General features: G+C 32.2%; 1 protein-coding gene across 12 annotated transcripts in view; it reads left to right on the top strand.

The window, feature by feature from the left end:
• The window catches only part of ERC1 (ELKS/RAB6-interacting/CAST family member 1), a 339530-nt gene that overhangs the window by 189594 nt on the left and 126409 nt on the right, over positions 1 to 23527 (top strand). For all 12 annotated transcript variants that reach the window (XM_031939566.1, XM_031939573.1, XM_031939569.1 and 9 more), the window contains one exon: positions 10757 to 10917. In XM_031939566.1, the coding sequence (XP_031795426.1) occupies positions 10757 to 10917 (161 nt within the window). The remainder of the gene's footprint in view (positions 1 to 10756; positions 10918 to 23527) is intronic.

Consider the following 23527-nt stretch of genomic DNA (forward strand, 5'->3'; position numbering starts at 1 on the left):
CAAACTGCTAGTTCTCACCAAATTGAATAATGAGCAATAAATTCAGTGAAAAACTGTAAAGGGTGAATTCTACTTCAGAACTGAAAAAGAGATTTTAGTAATGAATGAGGAAAAGTGCTTTTTTATATTTTGAGGGGGGAGTCCAAAATTGGTTATCATAATTTCTTTTCTTTTTCAGTTGTTTATTCTTTATTTTCCTTTCTATCTATAATATGGTCATATGGAGTTACCCTACTTTTACTTATTTTACATTTGTTCACTTGTTATTAAACAAATATTTAACATGGGAAAGACAATTGCTGTGAAAAACAAAGAGAAAAGAAGTTACCATTTGTAAAAAGTACACTTCTGTTTATAATTAAGAGTTAAATCTTAGCTTAGTGAAGAAATACACAATGCTTTGTAATTTTTATTTATTTTTAACACACATTGCTTTATGAATCAGGTTGGGAAAGAAAGATCAGAGCAAGAGGGAAAAACCATGGGAGAGATTTTAAAAATAAAAAACAGAATAAAGAAGTAAACATAGCATGTGTTGATTTACACTCAGTCTCCTTAGTTCTTTTTCTGGATGCAGATGGCATTTTCTGTCCAAAATGTATTGGGATTGCTTTGAAAAAAATACATAGTAGTAAAATCAGAACTATACCTTGTTTTTATTCACAAGTTTTCATGGCTTGAGGAAATTAATCTTGAGACTATTCTCTTCAGAAAAGATTAAACACAATGAGAAAATTGACAGTGATATATTTTATTATTTATAATTGTGAGTGGTCTTAATGAAAACAAAATTGTTACAGAATGAATAAATAAGCAAAACTCATTGATATGGTATTTGCAGGAAGTATCCTTAATGTTATGTTTGCAGTTTAAAATTAAAAATTTGATCTAAAATAATATAAGTTTAACAAACCAAAAGTTTAACAAACAAAAATAAAGTTGGATTCAATCCCTAATTCATAAGTACCATAACTATTTGATAAGTTCATTAAAAGTTTAACAGTTACATAGGAAGATACAGACAAAATATAATAGTAGGCAGTTATGATAAAAATGCTTAGTAATCAAAATGGAATTTCAGAATCACAAAGAAAACTGTGAAAGTAATTGTGTGTATAGTTACATATATACATACATATACTTATACCTGTACATAAACTTTTTAAGTACCCACAAAATGCCGACAAAAATTTAGCATATAAAAGTTTACACATTTGAAAAGGCAGAAATTATATTCAATATTTTCAAATCAGAGTGAGAGGAAAACAATAACATTAAAAAGAGAAAAAGATATAAAACTATGTGTAAACTAAGTAATGATCTTTTAGAAAATTATTGTATTTTAAAAAGTATAAAGTAAATTGAAGCACATCCATGGGAAGACATATTGTCAAACATATAGAATCCTGTCTACAAATAGGAATGTTGGGGGAATGATTTCAAAGCTTATACAGGCTGTAGAAAAAAACCAATACTCTGTAAACAAAACAAAACCAACTACAATAATATTGACACACATCGTGTGTGTGTGTGTGTGTGTGTGTGTGTGTGTGTGTGTGTGTGTGTGTTTGTGTAGTTAAAGGTGGCTTTGGAAGCAAATTTAGTAAAAAGAAAAAGTAATTTTAATTGTCCCTTAAAAGCATAAGAAAAGGAGCAAAGCAGACATCCAAGGGAAAGCCAGTTATGGTTTTTAGGAAAAAACAGAATAGAAAATGAAAGTATTGAATTGGAAAATAAAACCGAGAAATATTTCTTTCTTTCTTTTTTTTTTTTTTTAAATAACTTTTTATTGCCAGAACCCATGCCAGGATAATTTTTTACAGCATTATCCCTTGCACTCACTTCTGTTCCGATTTTTCCTCTCCCTCCCTCCACCCCCTCCCCCAAATAGCAAGCAGTCCTATACATGTTAAAGAGATTACAGTATATCTTAGATACAATGTATGTGTGCAGAACTGAACAGTTCTCTTGTTGCTCAGGGAGAATTGGATTCAGAAGGTATAAATAACCCGGGAGTAAAAACAAAAATGCAAGCAGTTTACATTCATTTCCTAGTGTTCTTTCTTTAGGTGTAGCTGCTTCTGTCCATCCCTGATCAGTTGAAATTGAGTTAGATCTTCTCTTTGTCAAAGAAATCCATTCCCATCAGAATACATCCTCATACATGTCGTTGTTGAGGTATATAATGATCTCCTGGTTCTGCTCATTTCACTTAGCATCAGTTCGTGTAAGTCTTGACAATCCTCTCTATAGTCATCCTGCTGGTCATCAAGAAATATTTCTTTGAAAAGACTGGCAAATTAGCAAAACAATGATAAATTAATTTTAATGGGAGATAAAATGCAAATCAATATATAAAAATTAAAGATAAGAATAAAGAGAAAATAAATTTAAAATATTAATAGATTGTATCACAAGCCATTATTTTAAGTTTTTTTATTAATACTTTTTATTATTTACATTAAAATTATATTTTTGCATACTACTTTCCCCATAGTCACCATTGAACAAGATTTCACAACAGAGAAAAATGCCACATAAATCCAAGGGACAGTTAACTCATCTGACAGCTTATACAAAATTTCAGATTTGTAATCTGTCACTTCTTTAATCCACAACAAATAGGAGAAAATGTCATCTTTGAAGCAGCAATTTGAAATTATAAATGAACTAAACTGGTCAATAGGAATTTGAGTATCTTAAAATTTATTATTCTAAACTCTTGAGAGAAAACAACAAACTTGTCAGGAAATTCCCCCATTTAAAAGTATAAACCCTTTGGGACAGCTAAGTGGAGCAGTGGATAAAACATCAGCCCTGAAGTCAGGAGGACCCAAGTTCAAATGTGGCCTCAGACACTTAACTGTCTTAACACCTAGCTGTGTGACCCTGGTCAAGTCACTTAACCCCAGTTGCCTCAGCGGCCCCCCCCCCCCCCCCCAAATACATACACACACACACACACACACACACACACACCTTTGATGAGATTTAATAATTGGGTATTATTAAACAACTAGATAGCAAAAAAAAAAAAAGTAAATATAGTTTCAAAAATAATAAGTGAAGTACCATCTAATTAAATGAAGCAGTGTATATGTGTACACACATTTTGGGTTTTGTGTTTGTTTTTTTGGAAACTGGATTTTCTTGTCTTAATCAAGTTAGAAGCATAGCTTCCTCTCTGATTGTCATGGGAGCTTTCTTTTTTTCAACCTGGACTGGTTCTACCTCTCCTTAGACAGCCTAGTAATGCTGCTCTGGGGAGTTTACTATATTGCTACAGGTTGTGGGGACACCTGATCCACTTAAAACATTGAAGCTCAGAACTCCCAAATGTAAGCATTCCACTTGTCTCAGCCTTCTTGATAGCAGAAATTATAGGTATTTGTTACAGTGTCTGCTTTTACTTGACATAGTTTTGAAAATACTTAATAATTTCAACTTGACGACATCATGGGAATTCAATTGTGTCTCAAGAAGTCAGACTAATCCACAAAAATCTTTTGCTTTATCATGTACTACCCATAAAGATAAAAAACACAGAACAAGTAACAACAATTATAAAACTAAAATTAGCGAAACAGACATGAATAATGTGAGCCATTTGTTTTTTATGACAGTTAACGTAATATAGTATAAAAGCAATGCATTCCATATTAACTTAAATATTTGATGCAACAACAATCAATGCCAAGGTATTCCTTTTCAGAATTAGATGGAACCACAGTGAAATTTTTTGGAAAAAAAAAAACAAAACAAAAACTAATGGGCTGGATATCAAGGCAATATCAGAAATAAAAATCTAATAAAGTTTTTTTGCCTTGATCTTGTATTAAAGCACTTATCAAAACTCGTTTTAGGAAAAGAAAAAAGAAATGTCACTGTGATAGAATAGAATTCAAATACCCAACCAAATGGCATATAAAATATTAGTGTTTGAAAAACCCAATAGAATTTTTATAAAAATAAAAACTGGTTCAGTGAATCTCTGCTATGTGGTAGATTTAAATATAAAACTGTTTATAGCAGGTCTATAAGAAAATAGAATGTTATATCTCAATTGTGGAGGGGAGATACCTTGGATCATTTTGTTTAACTGAGTTTTTTACTAAACGTTCATTAAACTGGTTTTTCCCCTCGAATTACTTTCCATTATCTTATGAGATGATATTGCCCATAATCTTTAATTGGAGATTTACTAAATTAAGTTGTCTCTTCAGTTTTGTATGTCTTTTATGACACCTTTGTTCACTAATATCTTCCTTTCATAAATTTTTATTTTTATTCATTTTTATTCAGAGACAGAACTTAAAACCCTAATCTTCTTGGCTCTTGTGCCACAAGAGCCACCTGTTAATTAGGTTGCTGGGGATCTAATTCTGACCAGCAGAATAGATCTTATCATGTGAGAGGATGATAATGATACAAGGAGATGGAGAGAGCAGTTACAGTAAAAACCTCTGAACTTCTTTTATTTCATTCCCCATACAGAATATATATAAAAGTTTGTGTTCCTTGAGTCAGTCAGTTCTGCTCAGGAAATAAGATAAAAGTAAAGGTTGATTTACAGCTTCTTAACTCTGTAAAAATCAAACATTCTTTTAGTCTCTCAAGTGTTCTGTGATTCCCAGCTATGGGGGTTCGGAGAACCGACCCGCCCCTTAAAGGTGCAATCCCCTTGAACTCTTTACAGACTTTCTGGGTTCAATATTTAAGCGTGGTCCTCAACATCTTTCCTCTGGTACATACTGATTATGTGATATTGGAGAGATCACTTATCTTCTCCAGGTTCTAGGAAGGAGAATTCTGCAGAAAGCAGACAGGGGACCATCTTTCTCCTGTAGCATAAGGTATCTCACCAGATTTCCTGCCTGGGTGCAAATAGAGCTATATTTCCTCATATTGATTTTGTATTTTTTTCTGTGATGCAGAATGATTTAACTATTTTTAATGTCCTGCGAATTTCCACTCCAAGATATTTTGGCTATCTCTTTTAAAAACTAATTTGCCCCCAAATTGTGAAGTTTCTCAGATCTCATTTATTTCTAAAGATTATCATAAGATCTATGCAAAGAAACATAGGTTGATAATTGAATTATTTCAGAAACTAATGTGAGCTATTTCTAATTATAAGATAATTCTTTAAACATTTTTTCTAGTTGCTTTTTGTGAACAAAAATACATTTTTCTGCGGGAGCACATCTTAATAAAGCTATTAAAAATAAAACCATTCAGATTCAGATGATATTGGTTCATAGCAATAGACTCAAATCATTTCATTTTTCATTTCTTGTTCAAAGAAAGATAAGTACCATAGGCTTCCTACATCAGTTTTTACATTCAGTAGTTTACTTTTTGAGGCCAGAAGCCCATACTTCACACTTTCCCCCAGATTGTTTAAAAAAAATAGAATTTTACTACTTCAGTGATGAAATACTACTTTACAAATGATAAAATAGCAAAATGCAAAAAATCAGTCAACACATATTAATACATTAATAAATACATAATAAATTTTTGTCCTCTTAGAATGTAAGATGAGGTTGTGAGGGGGAAGGAAGGGAAGGATAAGAGAGAAACCACGGCTTTGCCTAAACATTGTAGGAGCTTAATAGTGATAAATTGGTTGTGTATTGATCCAAGTTAGCCTCTTTGCCCAACTTTGAACTTTGCAATGATATTTCTATTTCTATAAGCATATCATCCACTATGATTAAGTTAATATTCAAATGTAGTTGTTTCAATGTCTTAAGTGGTGTAAAGAATTTATTTTTTCAAATCTTTGCTACCTTTCATCTTTTTGTTGTCATACTTGGAGGTGTATCCTTTGATGTTCTTGAATCATTTTGTGTAACTGGGCCTCTTACCAAGCTTTTTTTAAACTGTTTTTTACTCTTCACTGCTTTCCATTATTTTGGAAGGTAATATCATCATCAGATTTTACAAGGGCATTTATATTCTGAATCAGTGTTGGCCTTTACTAATCTATCATTCCACTTGGCATGTCGGTCAAGTATTCTCTAAGATACTTCTTAATTTCATTTGGAATCTTCATTATGGCAATTGATTTGTATTATTAACAACTAAATTATATTGATTAATTTCTATGTGATAATGTTATGATGGATGTGTCCTGTCAAATTTCCTATTTTTGCTGTCAACAACTTATTTTAGTAGATCACATTGGAGTATTCAATTGCATATCCTTTTCTCATTTTTATTCTGTTTAATAAATAATTTTGAACTTTTTGCTAAAAAGATGTCATTAATTTTTTTTCCTGAGAATGTAAATATGTTCTATTGCTACATCATTCTCAAAGCTTTTCTAATATGGTAGAAGCTTGTAAAATTTGTATAGCACTAGTATTACTTTTATAAACCTAGACTCACACTCATGTTGTGATACAACTTAAGTGTAAATTTCTGAGTTTTTTATGGATATCTATAAATATATATTATTTATGAAAGTTAATCACACCTGGGGTTAAGCTTTCTAATTACTTTTTCTCTTAGTGCCTTTTCTTAGTGATCATTTTAAAAGTCTCATAGAATTTGCTTTATATAATAAATGTTCATAAAAAATTGGATATGATGAAATTATACTGAATGAATTAAATTTACAGTAATAAATCTGTATCTTAATTGTCCTGAGTGTTCACTACTTGAAAGAACTGTACAGTAAATGTTTAGATAAAGCTGAAAATAATTTTGTAATATAGCCATTTTAAATGATTTAAGAAATCTGTGATCTTGTTTATTGGGTTTCTTTAAAATGGAGAACATTTGGAATTTGTTTCATTTCTTGCATAATTTTTTTAGTCAGCAAAATTTAAAGGTATCCTAAATTTAAGGTACCTGTTAAAATATTGGAAAATTTATGAAGAAATCCAAAATAAGCCATTAAAATCCTTGCCGATTTTTCTTATTAAAAGTGGCTTATTGTATTCTGATGGAAGTGGATTTCTTCAACAAAGACAAGATCTAACTTAGTTTAAATTGATCAAGGATGGACAGAAGCAGCTACACCCAAAGAAAGAACACTAGGAAATGAATGTAAACTGCTTGTATTTTTGTTCTTCTTCCCAGGTTATTTATACTTTCTAAATCCAATTCTCCCTGAGCAAAAGAAAACTGTTCGGTTCTGCACACATATATTGTATCCAAGATCTACTGTAATGTATTTAACATGTATAGGACTGCTTGCCATCTTGGGGAGAGGGTGGAGAGAGGAGGGGAAAAATCGGAACAGAAGTGAGTGCAAAGGATAATGTTGTAAAAAATTACCCTGGCATGGGTTCTGTCAATAAAAAGTTATTTTTAAAAAAATTTAAAAAAAATAAAAGTAACATCAAAAAAAAAAGAATCCATTAAAATATATTTAATGACTTTAAAAAAATATAAATAAAAGTGGCTTGTAATCTCTTGATCAAGCATACATACAAGTATTTGTGAATAAACTACCATGTGATATACAATAAAAGAAATTTTGTCCTCAGTTACTTCACTTTGTACCAACTTCATTTAACATTCATGAAGGGCCTAATTTGCCAAAAACTTGTACTAAGCACTGGGGATACAATTGCTTTTTATCCTTTGTTCCCAAAGAGGACCATGACATGAGGAGGAACATGTCATGACTTGCAAGTGAATTGGATTTGAGTGAAGGGGCGCAAAGTCACCAATCTCACTCTCTCCTCCAGAGCCATTTGGGTCCAATGGCCAGGTAAGAATTAGGACCACTGGAGATGGCCCTGGATGCAGTGAGAGGCCTTGGTCTTTTTAAGCTTTAGTCTTTTCCAGGTCTCAAGGCCTTGCCTTCAAAGAGCTTAAAAACCTAATGGAAGGAGAGTGGAGGATGGGGAGGAGAAGAAAGCACCAGGAGATATCTAGTTTTATGTTGTTGAAACTAGGCAGAGCAACAGATACAAAATGAAATGAGCCCAAAAGTCTAGTTTCTGCCCTCTACAAAGGAAAGCATTCGGAAGAGTTTGGCACTGAACACCTTAGCCTTCCAGTCAGAGGAGAGAGGAGGCTGAGGGAGGTAGTGTCAGTCAAGGCTTGAGTGAGTGGTGTGATGGTAAACACAAATGTGTACAGTTCAAAGTATTACAGAGAGGTTGCTTATCTGAAGTTCACTATTTTAGTGAATTCACATCTAGCTCTGTGTGTGTGTGTGTGTGTGTGTGTGTGTGTGTGTGTGTGTAAATGGAGATGTTGAAGGAGAGAAAAAGGTTATAACAATGGATAATACAAAATGAAGTAGTCTTTGAGGACTTTTCAGAAGAATTAAAAGCTAATCAACAGATGCTTTGGGGGATAATTTTTACTCAGAAAGGAAGACTTTGTAGCTTAATTGGACATAGCAAAGAATATAATCAGAAATTAGAAGGGTAAGTGTTACAATACTGGAGGGAAGGAATCCTTAGTGCCAGTCCCCATCAATAAATACTTTGTCACACCAAACTCTGTTCATTTTTCTAGTCTTTCTATTCCTTGCCTCAGGACAGTTATCTATAATGCTAAAGTAGACCACTTGTTTTATAGAGATTAGTTAGAGATTATTCATTCATTTCTAATTGGTTACCTACCTCCAATTTCCTAGGCAAGAGTGTGCCAGTCACCAAATTTACATGGTGAGTAGAATTATCTAGCATGAAAATTTAATCAAGGAATATATGTCTACAACAAAGACAATGTATTATCTCAGTAAAGATCAGGCCTGAAAATGTGTATTTTTTCTTGAACAAAAATTACTACCCAAAGCTACTATAAACTTCTTATATGATCATCTATTTGTATTTATATTGTTTATCCTTTAATTTATTGAACCAAGAAACAATATCAACACCAACATCTAAAAAAAGAAAAATCAGTGAAAACATATGTGTAAATGTGAAATTTTACATTTAAAATGCACCCCAAAGCTTTCTTTTAAGAAAGAGTTTGGTGGGAGGTTTTTTTCCTGAGGAGTTGCTAAGTAGAACACTATTTGTGTTAATTAATTAATTTATTTTTACTTATAGCTTTTTATTTACAAGTTATATGCATGGGTAATTTTACAGCATTGACAACTGCCAAACCTTTTGTTCCACTTTTCCCCCCTCATTCTCCCTATTCCCTCCCCACAATGGCAGGTTGACCAATACATATTAAATATGTTAAAGTATAAATTCAAAACAGTATAAGTACACGTCTTAACAGTTATTTTGCCGTACAGAAAGAATCAGACTTTGAAATAGTGTACTATTAGCCTGTGAAGGAAATCAAGAATGCAGGCAGACAAAAATATAGGAATTGGGAATTCTATGTAATGGTTCATAGTCATTTCTCAGAGTTCTTTCACTGGGTGTAGTTGGTTCAGTTCATTACTGCTCTATTGGAACTGATTTGGTTCATCTCATTGTTGAAGAGGGCCACATCCATCAGAATTGATCATCATATAGTATTGTTGTTGAAGTGTATAATGATCTCCTGGTTCTGCTTGTTTCACTCAGCATCAGTTCGTGTAAGTCTCTCCAAGCCTTTCTGAATATTTGTGTTAATTTAATTGAAAGATACTTTAAAGAAAGATCTTTATTCTCTTTGAAAGATAATTTATACCTTCTGGTCCCATAGTTTAATAGCTACTATATCTCAGTTTAGGAGATGAAAGGGGATTGAGACATGGGAAAGAAGGTTGTCTGGCTATCATGTGTTGTAATCCATACTTGTCATGTGATTGAGCTCCCTTTGACCATCCAGAAACAGGTACAATCTTTCATTTTGGCCAGGAGTAGAGTAGTAAAAGTTCTCTCTTTTATCCTTCTTTCACATTCTCTTCTCTTCTCCGCTTACCTCTCTCATTAGGAAAAAGTTTATTGCCACAAAAATTATTGTTTGACAAATAGTAAATCTGAGATTGTTGCATTTGGTGATGTGCTTCCTCACTGAAGGATTTTTTGGTTATTAAATAGATATATTTTGTGATAAGCTTTCCTTTTGCTCCCCAAAAATACAAATATAAGTAATTTTCCACATATGAATGTGCAGGGGAAAAAATAGAAATGATTCATGAAGTCTATTCCTTGTTTTCTGGTTCTTTTTCTTGACTTTTAAAAAAAATCTTTCTCCACTCTACTTTCTATTAGTCCTTTGAACATAGTTTTCTTTTTTCTTCATGTTCCTTACAGTTTTTGTCTGTCCAGATTTGGTCTCTAATAGTTTTTCAAATGGAAAAATGAAGCCGACAATAAAAATCTAGTTTGAATAGATAAAAGTGGATCTTTTATATGTGCTTTTTAATCAATACCTTTCATTTCTTTAAAGATGCTTCATTGAAAGTTGTTTCCATTATTGTACTTAAATATCCTTTTCTTATCCTGTCACTTATTCTGTGATTTCTAAAAAATGGATTTTTAATAACTTACCTTTTATTTTAAAAAAATCTATGTTTGAGTTGTCAAAATATGATGTCCTTTGTGGTTTATTAAGAGAGGAAAGGTTTTTTTTTTCTTCTCTTGACTCAAACATAAAAGAAATGTGATTGGTTGCTTATAAGCTGTAACTTAAACTTCAGATGATATTATATTAAGAATAAGGGCTCTTTAAGTGAGTTGAAATCTTAGGTTTTTATTACTGTGTGCCTTCGGAGTCATTTGTTCCAAGATTTATATCAAATTCCATAAGCTCTTATGTATTCATTACTTCCGTATCTTAAATCATTTTTTGGTAATTATGTTCTATTTTTTTTTTCTCATTTCTTTGTTCCTTAAAGGTGGAAGAATTGATGATGGCCATGGAAAAGGTAAAACAGGAACTAGAATCCATGAAAGCAAAGCTGTCTTCTACTCAACAATCATTAGCAGAAAAGGAAACTCATTTGACCAATCTTCGGGCAGAACGGAGGAAACATTTGGAAGAGGTCTTAGAAATGAAGTAAGTGTTTATAATTTAATTCATGCAAATATTTTAGACAACTTTTTTCTTTATCTTTTATCATTGTTTATTGGGACTTAGAAAGTTAGAAAATTTTAGAAATGGTAGGCATGTTAGTAGTTATCTAGACCAACTTAAAAAAAACCCCACTATAAAATACCAAGCTTAGTCTGTACTTGAATACCTCCTATGATGTATTACCTTCTTTCTCCTTGGGCAGCCCATTCCACTTCTGAGTAGTTTTAATTGTCAGAAAAATTTTCCTTGCCTCATTTGCTGCTTTATCATTTTTCTACTCATTGTTACTAATTTTGCTTTCTTGAACCACACAGAGATAACTCTTCTCATATGAAAGCTCTTCAAATTTTTGAAGATGTCTGTCAGATCTCTTCTCTAGGCCCAAAGTTCCAAGTTCCTTAAACTTATCCTAATTGTAACATGGATTCAAGGTTCTTTCAACAGCCCCACTGCCCAATTTGTCAATGTCTACTTTAAATTATTGCTTCCAGGTCAGAAGATAATACTTTTGGTATAATCTGAACAATGAAGAGTATAACTATCACTACTTACTTCCTGGAAATTATACCTTCCAGTGCTACTCAGAATCACATTATCTCTTTTGTTTGTCACATCACACTTCAAACTCATATTGAACTTGGAATCCTCTAATACTCCCCTTAATCTTTTTCTGATAAAATGCTGTCTATGTTAATTTTATTCTATGCAATGCATAGTTATATCTCTAAAATTGTGTGATCATTGAGTGACTTGAAGGAAAAACCTCATCTAGAAAGCCTTATGAATGATTAATCTATGAATGAATGAATCAATTTTCCCCCTTATTTCAGTTACCAATTTTGCAGGTAAAATATTCTCTTTGTTAGCTGACTTAACCTTATTCCTTTCTAAATGATGATTCTTATATTGCAAATGAGATTCATATCTCTAAAACACTTTATGGGTACAGATTTCCTTACATATTTCATACAAATTCATATTTGTGCACTTGATTCTTACAAAAACTTTATGAATTAGTCTAAATATTTTTATTACTATTTTTCAGATAAAAATTTTAGCCTCAGAGAGGTTAAATGATTTGCCCAAAGTCAGAGTCAGAAAATCAGTCTTGAAAATCCATATCTAGAATTTATTGCTTAATCCTAATTTATAGTTGATGCTAGATTTAGTGCTTGGCAATCCCTCCAGCTTCCTGTTCAAATAATCTTAGATGCGTTTTTTTGTTTGTTTGTTTGTTTGTTTGTTTGTTTTTTAAATGGAGTGGTTGGAGAAACACTGTATTTTAAAGTAGTACTTAATTTTTGAGACCTACCTGCAGAATATATTATGTTGGAAGGAAGAGATACAATGTAAAACAAAGATTATCTAAAATGGGTGAAGTAAATCATTCCAGGTGTCAGGAGATTAGAGAGTGGAAGAATGTGACAGTTAAAGTAAATGCTTGTTATTGGAATTACCTGATAGGAAATTCTCACCAAAGATGAAAGAGGTATATTCTCTGGAGTGGGGGGAAAGCTTCTTGTTCTCTATTCTGTACACAAATTCTCTCAAATGAGAGAATAATCCAGCACAAGTCAGAGAAGAAGAGACTGCTGAGAAGTATTGATGAAATACTGACATACATAATGGAGAAGCCTGTCCAATTCAGTAGTTACTTCTATTTTCTTAATTTTCTTTAAAAAAAAAACCAAAAACAAACCATAACAGTTGTATTTGTGATGTTTTTCTAACTTCCCCTCTTTAAGATTACTCAAAAAATGAATTCTTAAAACAGCAGTTGTTCATTTACTTTATGGACTTCATCTAGTCTAGCCTCTTTTTACTGTCCTCGGGGTTTTTTTGGCATCATTTCTGCTTTATCATGTAGCACATCAAATATTGTGATGCTAAAGTCCTGATATGATTCTACTTTTGTTAATGGAGAAAAAGTTTGAAATTATGTAAGAGGAAAATATGAAAGCATATTTAATTCTGGTCACTTTAGTCTGTACTACTTGGTAATTCTAAGGTTAAACTAAATACTAGAAAAATATTCTATTTTGGAATATCTTGCTCAGATTCAGGGAAGAAATGAGATATGAGTGGTGTGGATATAGGATATAGCTTTTCCTTAGCTCTACATTTTATGATTGTAGTTTCTGAGCAATATTTTATAAACAAATGATTGCCCTACATTTTTGGAGAATTATTCAACTATTCATTATGGTGGTAAACTGACCTAATAGTGGTTCATTAAAAAAATGTTGTTTAACTAAGTCTCAAAAAAAAAAAAAAAACTATTTTTATTGGTAGAGCAAACATTGATTTCCTTACTTTTTGTTTTGTGGTTTTTAAATTTTTTTTGGTCCTTTAAAAAAATTGTGAAATAAAAACAACTAAATGAAAAGAAATAATTTAGATTGAGGTATACTATCAAGAGATAATAATAATTCTTCATCCAGGTTTCTGTTGCAGTCCTACCCATTACTAGTATGCTCATTGTAAAATGGGAGAACTCAAAAAAATATATATGCTTTTTATTTTTAAGAAAAAAAATTAATTGTCCTATAAATTTGACTGTCCTAAGAATTTGTGAGGAAAGGAGTATCTCTCAATTGTATGTGAGAATCATAATAGCTTTTAATGATGCATCTTAGGAGCTTGTTAAAATATACATAGTAGGTACCACATGTATATTATTTCTTCTGTCTCTTCATATTTAGCCTTTTTATGGAATTGTTTATATTTCTCAATTTGATTTTCTTTCTGTATTCTGAATCTTATACCTAGTCAACAAGACTTATTAAGTGTCTGCTATATATCAGGTACTGTATTAAATTCTTGAGGATACAAAGAAAGGGTCATACATGGTGTCCCTAGTTTCAAGGAGTTCGCATTTTAATGGAGGATGTAACTTGTAAATAATTATGTAAATGGAAGTATATGCAGTGTAAATGGAAGGCACTCTGAGGAAAACCATGGGAAAATAAGAGTGGACTAGGGAAAGATTCTTGCAGAGTGTAGAATTTGAACTAATTCTTGAAAGAAGGTAGGGAATCAAGGAGATAGAGATATGGAGGAGAATATATTCCAAGTATGAAGGACAGTAAGAGAAAAGGTACCATATTATAGTTAGGAGGGTGAGAGCCCTCTGCAATGAATAGTAAAAAAAAGTCAGTGTTGAATAGTAAAAAAGGTCAATAGAGTGTATGGAGTGGAATCTAATATAACAAGACTGATTCAGTAGGATGGAACCAGATTATGAAGGGCTTCAAAGCTCTTCAAATTTCCTGTACTTTACCAGAACTAGAATCTATACCATATGTCAGAATGATGGTTTCAAGGAAGTGAGTCATTCATTTGTTCCCTTTTTTGGGGAGAAGGGAGGCATTCCTTGACCATTGCTAATATTTTTATGTGTAATTTACCTCATGCTGTTCTGTGCTCTGGAACTTTCTTGCTTTCTTCACTTACATTAAAGTTTACTTGTGTTCTATTTATGTCTGTAGGAAGAAATAGATTCACTATAGAAACTATCTCTTAAGGAGAAATTGACTATTGTCTTTTTTAGATAACATAATCTAGTTAAAATGCAGTTTTCTAAAGACCTAGTCATGAAAAGAAATAATTTTAATCTCATTTTCCCTTCCATTGCTTTTTATGTCAGTGAAGAGGAAAGGAACGTGCATTTATTAAATACCTACTATACACCAAGTAATATGTTAAGAGCTTTACAAACATTAACTCTTTTTATTAAATGAATGATGAATGAATTAAATAAAAAATGAATGAATATGTAGGAAAAACTTGCTAAGTGTTGGGACATACCAGCAGAAAAATAACTCACTCTTTGCTCATAAAGAAACCCCATTAAAATGGGGTTAAAAAACATGTAAAAGAGATTTCATTTATAGATGTCACTGATTCTAGGGATGCATCATCAAGGCAGATTGTTGTGCATCTTTTTAATTTCATTCCATTTTTTAAAAAAATCTATTTTTGATATTTAACATTTGATAGTACCAATGATTTAGGTGAAGAGAGCTGTCTTTTCTGGCATGAAGACATGGTTTCCAAGACAATTTTAGTGGATATGCTTTGGAATATATTTATTAATTATCAGAAATACCAAAAAACCTTATCTTTCTTCTCATAAACCTTCCAATTATACATAAACTTGGAGAATTCTTTTCTTCCTCGTAGTACCTTTTTCATTCTCTCAGTTTCAAACTCTGGATTTACCTGCTTAGACAAAATCACTATTGCTGAGCATGTAATTTATCAATAATATCAAGCCATAAAAAATCATGGAAAACATTTAAAGAAGATAGAGATTGCGGTTCATCTATTCCCCCAAAGTGACCTCTTTGCTTAGAGAAAATGTGGGGAAGTGGAACAGTTCATTGAATTTTAATTTAACATACCCTTACTGACTGCTGTTTGACTTGATCCTTATTCTGGTACATTCTGCTACTACCTGCCTATCTTCTGTCCTGTGCTCCCCATCTATGTATGGTGCCTCAAGTAGGAGCAGAAAGTTCATTTTCAATATAGTTCTGTAAGCCCAGTGTCACCAGAAGCAATTTGAAACTCTCCTTAGAATGTATTTTGGCAAACCAAATTATCTGCAGAATATCAGTTGTACAATCAGGGATTAGTTCAGCTCTTAGAAAAGTCCAACAAGAAGACAAGGTTGAGAGTGTGAAGTTAGAGATTGCAATTTTGCCTGACTTCTCCCCAAACTTCTACAATGAACTAAAAAGTGCTTCCGACTGAAACAAAAGGAAAATCAAAGGACAAAACAGTCAATAACTTTAACACACTAGTGTTTGACAAACCCAAAGACCCCAGCTTTTGGGATAAGAACTCACTGTTTGACAAAAATTGCTGGGAAAATTGGAAACTAGTATGGCAGAAACTAGGCATTGATCCACACTTAACCCTGTACACCAAGATAAGGTCAAATTGGGTTCATGATCTAGGCATAAAGAATGAGATTATAAATAAATTAGAAGAACACAGGATAGTTTACCTCTCAGACCTGTGGAGGAGGAAGGAATTTATGACCAAAGAATAACTAGAGATCGTTACTGATCACAAAATAGAAAATTTTGATTATATCAAATTGAAAGGTTTTTGTACAAACAAAACTAATGCAGACAAGATTAGAAGGGAAGCAATAAACTGAGAAAACGTTTTTACAGTCAAAAGTTCTGATAAAGGCCTCATTTCCAAAATATATAGAGAATTGACACTAATTTATAAGAAATCAAGCCATTCTCCAGTTGATAAATGGTCAAAGGATATGAACAGACAATTCTCAGATGAAGAAATTGAAACTATTTCTAGCCATATGAAAAGATGCTCCAAGTCATTATTAATCAGAGGAATGCAAATCAAGACAACTCTGAGATACCACTACACACCTGTCAGACTGGCTAGAATGATAGGGAAAGATAATGCGGAATGTTGGAGGGGATGTGGGAAAACAGGGGCATTAATACATTGTTGGTGGAATTGTGAATACATCCAGCTATTCTGGAGAGCAATTTGGAACTATGCTCAACAAGTTATCAAACTGTGCATACCCTTTGATCCAGCAGTGTTACTATTGGGCTTATATCCCAAAGAGATTATAAAGAAGGGAAAGGGACCTGTATGTGCAAGAATGTTTGTGGCAGCCCTCTTTGTAGTGGCTAGAAACTGGAAACTGAGTGGATGCCCATCAATTGGAGAATGGCTGAATAAATTGTGGTATATGAATACTAGGGAATGTTATTGTTCGTTAAGAAATGACCAACAGGATGATTTCAGAAAGTCCTGGAGAGACTTCCATGAACTGATGCTGAGTGAAATGAGCAGGGCCAGGAGATCATTATATACTTCAATAACAATACTATATGATCATCAATTCTGATGGGCCTGGCCATCTTTAGCAATGAGATGAACCAAATCAGTTCCAATGGAGCAGTAATGAACTGAACCAGCTACACCCAGCAAAAGAACTCTGGGAGATGATTAAAAACCATTACATAGAATTCCCAATCCCTATATTTTTGTCCACCTGCATTTTGGATTTCCTTCACAGGCTAATTGTACAATATTTCAGGGTCCGATTCTTTTTATACAGCAAAATAATGGTTTGGATATGTATATACTTATTTTGTATTTAATTTATACTTGAACATATTCAACATGTATTTGTTCATCCTGCCATCTAGGGGAGGGGGTTGGGGGAAGGAGGAGAAAAATTGGAACAAAAGGTTTGGCAATTGTCAATGCTGTAAAATTACCCATGCATATAACTTGTAAATAAAAAGCTATTAAATTAAAAAAAAAAAAAGAAAGAAAGAAAGAAAAGGAAAAGTACAAGTCATTTTCTAGCCCAGAGCATTCTGTAGCTTAGGAGATAAACAAGTATATAAATCCTGGGGTGGGAGATTCACTGGGAGCACAGTGCAGCAGTAGGTGAAAGCTTGTACTAGAAAGCAGCCCAGCACCCAGGAACAGCAAAGAGATTGAACATCTGGACAAGAAGAGATATTGGGGACCCTGAGCTAGTGTTGGGAACTATAGTAAATGCCATCTGGCAATCCTGTTGCCTATTACCCTATTCTGGGTTGTGTTTCCAGAGCGAAAAAGAGCAGTTGTGGTTGTGAAAGAACAGTAAAGGGCCCTATCTGTGTAAGGAACAAAAAGTAAGGTGTGTGGCTCTGAAGCTAAGAATAGAGTGAAGACTCAGTTCTTCTACTCTTTAGCCCTACACATATGAGGGCAAGAGACGTAAAACAAGGTGGATCTATCAGTTCATTCTGAAATTACAGAACAAACCTACTAGCTAATTGTGATCGAGTCTGGTAGCAACCTACTGAAACTCAATTATACACAGACCAAAACTAGTTCAGGAATCTGCAGACTATAAACCAGGAGTGAATACACTTTCCCTTAAATTATACCACTTGAAAATACCAACAACTTAAAGACCCTTAGACTGAGCTATGAAAGCAACAGAAGGATATAAAAAACAAGTTCAGGTCAGAACTCCTGTATTCCCCCAAACATATACTCCTAGGAGAGAGCAGAAGCTAAAGTCTAAAGTTAAGAAGTAGACTAGAAAAATTAAAAAAAAAAAATAGGCACAAACAAAAAGGAAGATAGTGATTTGAAAACATGTAAAAGTAAATCCTCTATGCTGTGACATACTTAACATGTATAGTACTGCTTGCCATCTGGGGGAAGGGGTGGAGGGAGGGAGGGGAAAAGTCAGAACAGAAGTGAGTGCAAGGGATAATGTAAAAAATTACCCAGACATGGGTTCTGTCAATAAAAATTATAATTTAAAAAAAAGTAATTAAAAAAAGTAAATCTTAAAACAAAAATGCAAATTGAACACAAATCTATAACAATCCTTAGAAATTAAAAAGAAAAATATTTTTAAAAGAGCAAAAAAATAGTGTTAGAAAAATCAAACAAGAACAGTAGAGAAAAACATGAGAAAATAAATGACTACTAGAAAAAATTTTAAAAAGAATTAACAACTTGGAAAAAAGATATACCTAAAAATAATTCTATTGATCAAATGGCAAAAAAAAAAAAAAAAAAAAAAAAAAAAACCACACACACTAAAAATAAATGCAAAAGACTTACAAAATCTCCTGGAAGAGATAACTCCTTAAAAATTAGAATTGGCCAAATAGAAGATAATGACTCTATGAGGCAAAACAAAGTTAAAAGAATGGGGGGCAGGGGAATGGAAGAAATTGTTAAAGTTCATACCAACTAACCTGGTAGATTTATCAGGGAAAGACAATTTAATAATTCCTGCACTACCCAAAAGCCATGAACAACAACAAAAGTCAAGACCTTGTATTTGGAAAGAAAATTGCCCAAATGTTTTCAAACTAGAAGGCAAAAATAGAAATTGAAAGAAGCCACTAATCACTTCCCTGAAAGAAAACCCCAAGTGAAAACACCCAGAAATGTTATATCCAAAAATCTAGAATTCCTAGGTAAAGAAGAAAATATTCTAAGCAATCAAAAAGACTTTCAGATACCATGGAACTATGGTAAGGATCACACAAAATTTAGCAGCTACCACTATAAGAGAGTAGAGAACTTGGAATACTATATTCTGGAAGATAAAGAATATTTATAGGATAACTACTAAGAATAACCTTCCTTTACAAAAAACAACACTGGAAACTTTAGCAATTGTTAGGAATTAAAGTGAAAGCTCTTTAAAATCAATTGCAAACAATTTTTCCGGTGGGGATAAACTAGAAACCTTTTTAATGAGATCATGGCTAAAGCAAAAATGCCCATTGTCACTTTTATTATTCTTTATTGCATTAGATAACTATAACAGAATAGCAAGAAAAATAATTGAAAAAGTAAACATAAGCAATAAGGAAATACAGCTATTACTTTTTATAGATGATATAAGTATTTATTTAGAGAACCCTAAAGAATCAACTAAAAAACTTGAAAGAATTAACAATTTTGTCAGAGTAACAGGATATTAAAATAAACCCAAAAAAATCATTGACATTTCTGTATATTACCGTCAAAACCCAGTAGAAAGAAACATGAAAGAGAAATTCTATTTAAAATAACTACAGGAAATATAAAATACTAAGAAGAGTATCTGCCAAGATACACACAAAGACAGACCTTAATAATTGGAGAAATGTTCATTATTCATGGGTAGACCAAACCAACATAATAAAAATAACAATGCTACATAAATTAATTTAGTTATTCGGCACCATACCAATCAACCAACAATTAATTTCTCTGTAGAGCTAAAAAAAACAACAATTCACCTGGAGAAACAAAAGTTCAAGAATATCAAGGGAATTAATGAAAGAAAAATGAGATAGGAAAGGGGGTCTTGTGGTACCAGATCTCAAAGTGTATTACAAGTATATAGTCATATAGTTTGATACCAGATATGAAATAAAGAGATTGATCAGTGAAACAATTTAGGTATATATTATATGAAAGCAAATGACCCCAGTAACCTAGTGTTTGTTAAATTCAATGATCTGAGCTATTGAGACTTACACTGTGAGTATTAGACCGAAACTATTTAAATTGAAAGTAATCTGGCAGAGACCAAAATACCACATGTGTTATAACATATGCTTAAAATGGGTATTTGATTTGTACACAAAAGGTAGTATCAGGAGTAAATTATTGAAAGATGAAAGAAATTATTTTTCACATCTACAGATGGGGAAGAGTTTGTAGCAAACAAAACATAGAGAGGTTTACAAGAGGTTAAATGAATAACTTTGATGACATAAAATTAAAAAGTTATTCACAAATAAAACTAATATGGCCAAGATTGAATAAAAAAGGAAATTAGAGAAGAATAATTAGAGCAAGTTTCTAAGATGAAGATCTAATCTTTTCAAAGAGAGAACTGAATTAAATTGATAAGAAAAGAAACCATTCATTCCCCAGTTGGTAAATGGTCAAAGGATATGAGCAGACAGTTTTCAGAGCAAGAAGTCAAAGCCATTAGTAGTCATATGGAAAAATGCAGTATATCACTGATAATTAGAGAGATGCAAATTTTAAAAGGTCTGTATTAATCTGTCACATTGACCAGACTAGCTAACATGAGACAGGAAAGGAAAATGAAAAATGCTGGAGGGCATGTGGGGAAATGGATATATTACTGTACTTTGGTTGAGTTGTGAACTGGTCCATTTATTCTGGAAAGCAATTTGGAACTATGCCCAGAAAACTATTCAACTCTGAATATCCTTTGACCTAGCTATGTTGTTATTAGTTCTATATTCTCTAAATAAATAAAAGAAGAGATCAAAGAACAAGGAAAAGGGTCCATATGTACAAAAAATATTCATAGCAGCTTTTTTTTGAGTGGGCAAAAAATTTTAAACTGAGAAAATGGCCATTATTGGGGGAACAATGGAAGAAATTATGGTATATGAATATGAGGAAATACTTTCGTTCTATAAGAAATGATTAACATTGATGGTTTCAGAAAAACCTAGAAGTCTTATATGAACAATACAAAATCTATTCTGAAATGAGCAGAACTAGAAGAAAAATTGTAACAGCAATATTATAAAGATAAACTAAAAAGAAGGAAAAAAAAAACTTGGATCAACACAATAAGTCTACCATAATTCCAAAGAACTCAAAAGAAAAAATGCTGTGTATCTCCATATAGAACTGATGAATTCCAAGTAAAGATTAAAGCATAATTTTTTTTCTTTTTTATTTTTTTCCCCTGGAATATGGGGTAATGTGGAAATTTGTTCTACGTAACTTCATATTTCTAATAGGTTTTTTAATTTCTTGCTTTTTCAATGGGTAAGGGAGAGGAGTTGATTGGGTTTGATTTTGTCAAATTTTTGTCACTTACATATAAAGATAGTTTTCAACATTCATTTTTTTATAAGACCTTGAGTTTAAAATTTTTTCTGCCCAACAGCACCCCTCCCCAAGATGGCAAGCAATCTGATATATACACATGCAATCATATAAATGTATTTCCACATTAGTCATTTTGTGAATGAAGAAACAGTACAAAAGGGAAAAAAAAACACATAAAAACAACAAAAAAAAGTTTAAATGATTTACTTTGATCTGCATTCAGATATCACAATTCTTTCTTTGGATGTGAATAGTATTTTCTGTCATAAGTCTTTAGAATTTATGGAAGGAGAAAATTTTGAGCTGAATCTGAAATAAAATTGAATATCATTAAAAATTCTACAGGTTTTTTGTGATCCCATTAAAGGTATAACATCCAACTCTTGTTTTCTTGAATCTTAGCAATGTGGGTGTATAATAACAAAGAGGAATAGAAATAAGTTCTGACTCTTTGGGATGTTCTCTCTGATGCAACAACCGAGCCCATTGTGAAGCAGTCACTAACACGATAACAATTCACGCTGGGAGTTGGCAAAAGTCAATGATATTTGAAGTTTAAATTTGTGCTCAGCGATTGAACATTTACAAGTACCTTCAGCAAGCATTTTGACTTTTTATTTTCTGTTATTTCTTCTTTCTGACTTTCTCAATATGAGAATATTAATATAGTGCCTACTGTCTGTCAGGCATTGTGCTGGATTTTTCAGATATCTTATTTGATCCTCACAATAACCTGGGAGATAGTTCATATTATTGCCTCCATTTTATAGATGCAGAAATTAAGACAAATGAGAGTTAATTGATTTTCCCAGAGTCAATATAATAAGTGTCTGGAGCTGAATTTGAATTCAAGTCTTCTTTACTCTAGGGCTGATCATAACTGCCCTGAATTTTTTTTACTTTCCACTCTTAAAAATTTTTTGTTTCCAGTTTGCTGTTTTTGCTTTGCTTCATAGTTTCATTCTGCCTAATGGTAAACACCTCTGTATCTCATTATATCTCAAAATCAAGAAATAGCTTCATAGAGGAAATTCTCTGAATCATTTAAATGAACCTTCACAAGCCTAGGAAAGTAACGGACTTCTGAAAAGTACACCAGGTGTTAAAAGAACTTGTTAAATGCAGTAATTGTTCAACCCATTAAAGTTGAAGAAGGAACTAATAGAAATGAGTTCTTTTAGCTCCTGGCTTTCTGGAAAGCTGGAATCATATAAGAATAGAGTTTTGTATCTCCACTAATCCAGTTGAGGTTGTGTTTCATTTTTTTTCTGTGTCTGTATTCTTTGCATCTTTGTATTTCCAGTTCCTTTAGTTAGATACAGCTAGAAAGAAAATAAATAACTGGAATTAGATTTTTTGGGGGGGTAGGGAGGGCAACCAACTTGGAAAAATAACAAAATTCTTATCCTGTTAGAAATCTGTTCTGATTATAATTTAATCTGATTAAAAATTATGTAAATTATTACAAGTAGGAAGAGAGAAGTCTCATCTCTTAGCTCAAACAAATGTTCATAACCTAGTCAGGTATATACACCTGGTAATCAGTTTTCCTTTAATGTTATTTTGTTTATTAGATTATTGAATATTTGTTGGAATTTATCTTGAAAATTTGCATCTTTCCATTAGAAAGCATCTAAGTATATAAGTATCACCCATAAAATATTAAATACATACTATTGAAATCTTAGGATGCTGATAATTAGAAGTTTTAACTTGGAACTATTTGGAAAAAAATGCTCAGTCTTTCCCTGATGCTGCTCTATATACCAAATGTCTCAAGAGCAAAGTGCAGCCTAGGAGATGATTTATAACATGGGTAAGCTTATTAGTACTTCATCTCTTATATCACTCATTATTTTGACAAAACTAAGTTACTGTCAGGTTCTGTGGATTGATTGCCCTAAAAAATGAAGCAAACGAGTTCTTTTTCTTTCTTCTCTCCAAACATAGCTAATCAAGTCACTTGATGTTTTATTAATAAAGGATTGAAGGGACAATTGATTTTGATTGATGTTGGGAAAAAAATGTTTCTTTATGACAAATACTTGAGTTAGCCCAGCCCATATTCTTATCTACCTTCCTTTTTTCTGTATAAATCCATCTTTGATTTCCATAGAATTCTTTTCATATTTTTATACTCTCAGATCCTGAAATTAGAATCTGTGGTTAGTTTTTATTTTATATATTTCTTTTTGAGAAAAGAAAA

The sequence above is a fragment of the Sarcophilus harrisii genome, chromosome 5 (assembly GCF_902635505.1).
Source record: "Sarcophilus harrisii chromosome 5, mSarHar1.11, whole genome shotgun sequence".
In the NCBI taxonomy this organism is placed as follows: Eukaryota; Metazoa; Chordata; class Mammalia; order Dasyuromorphia; family Dasyuridae; genus Sarcophilus; species Sarcophilus harrisii.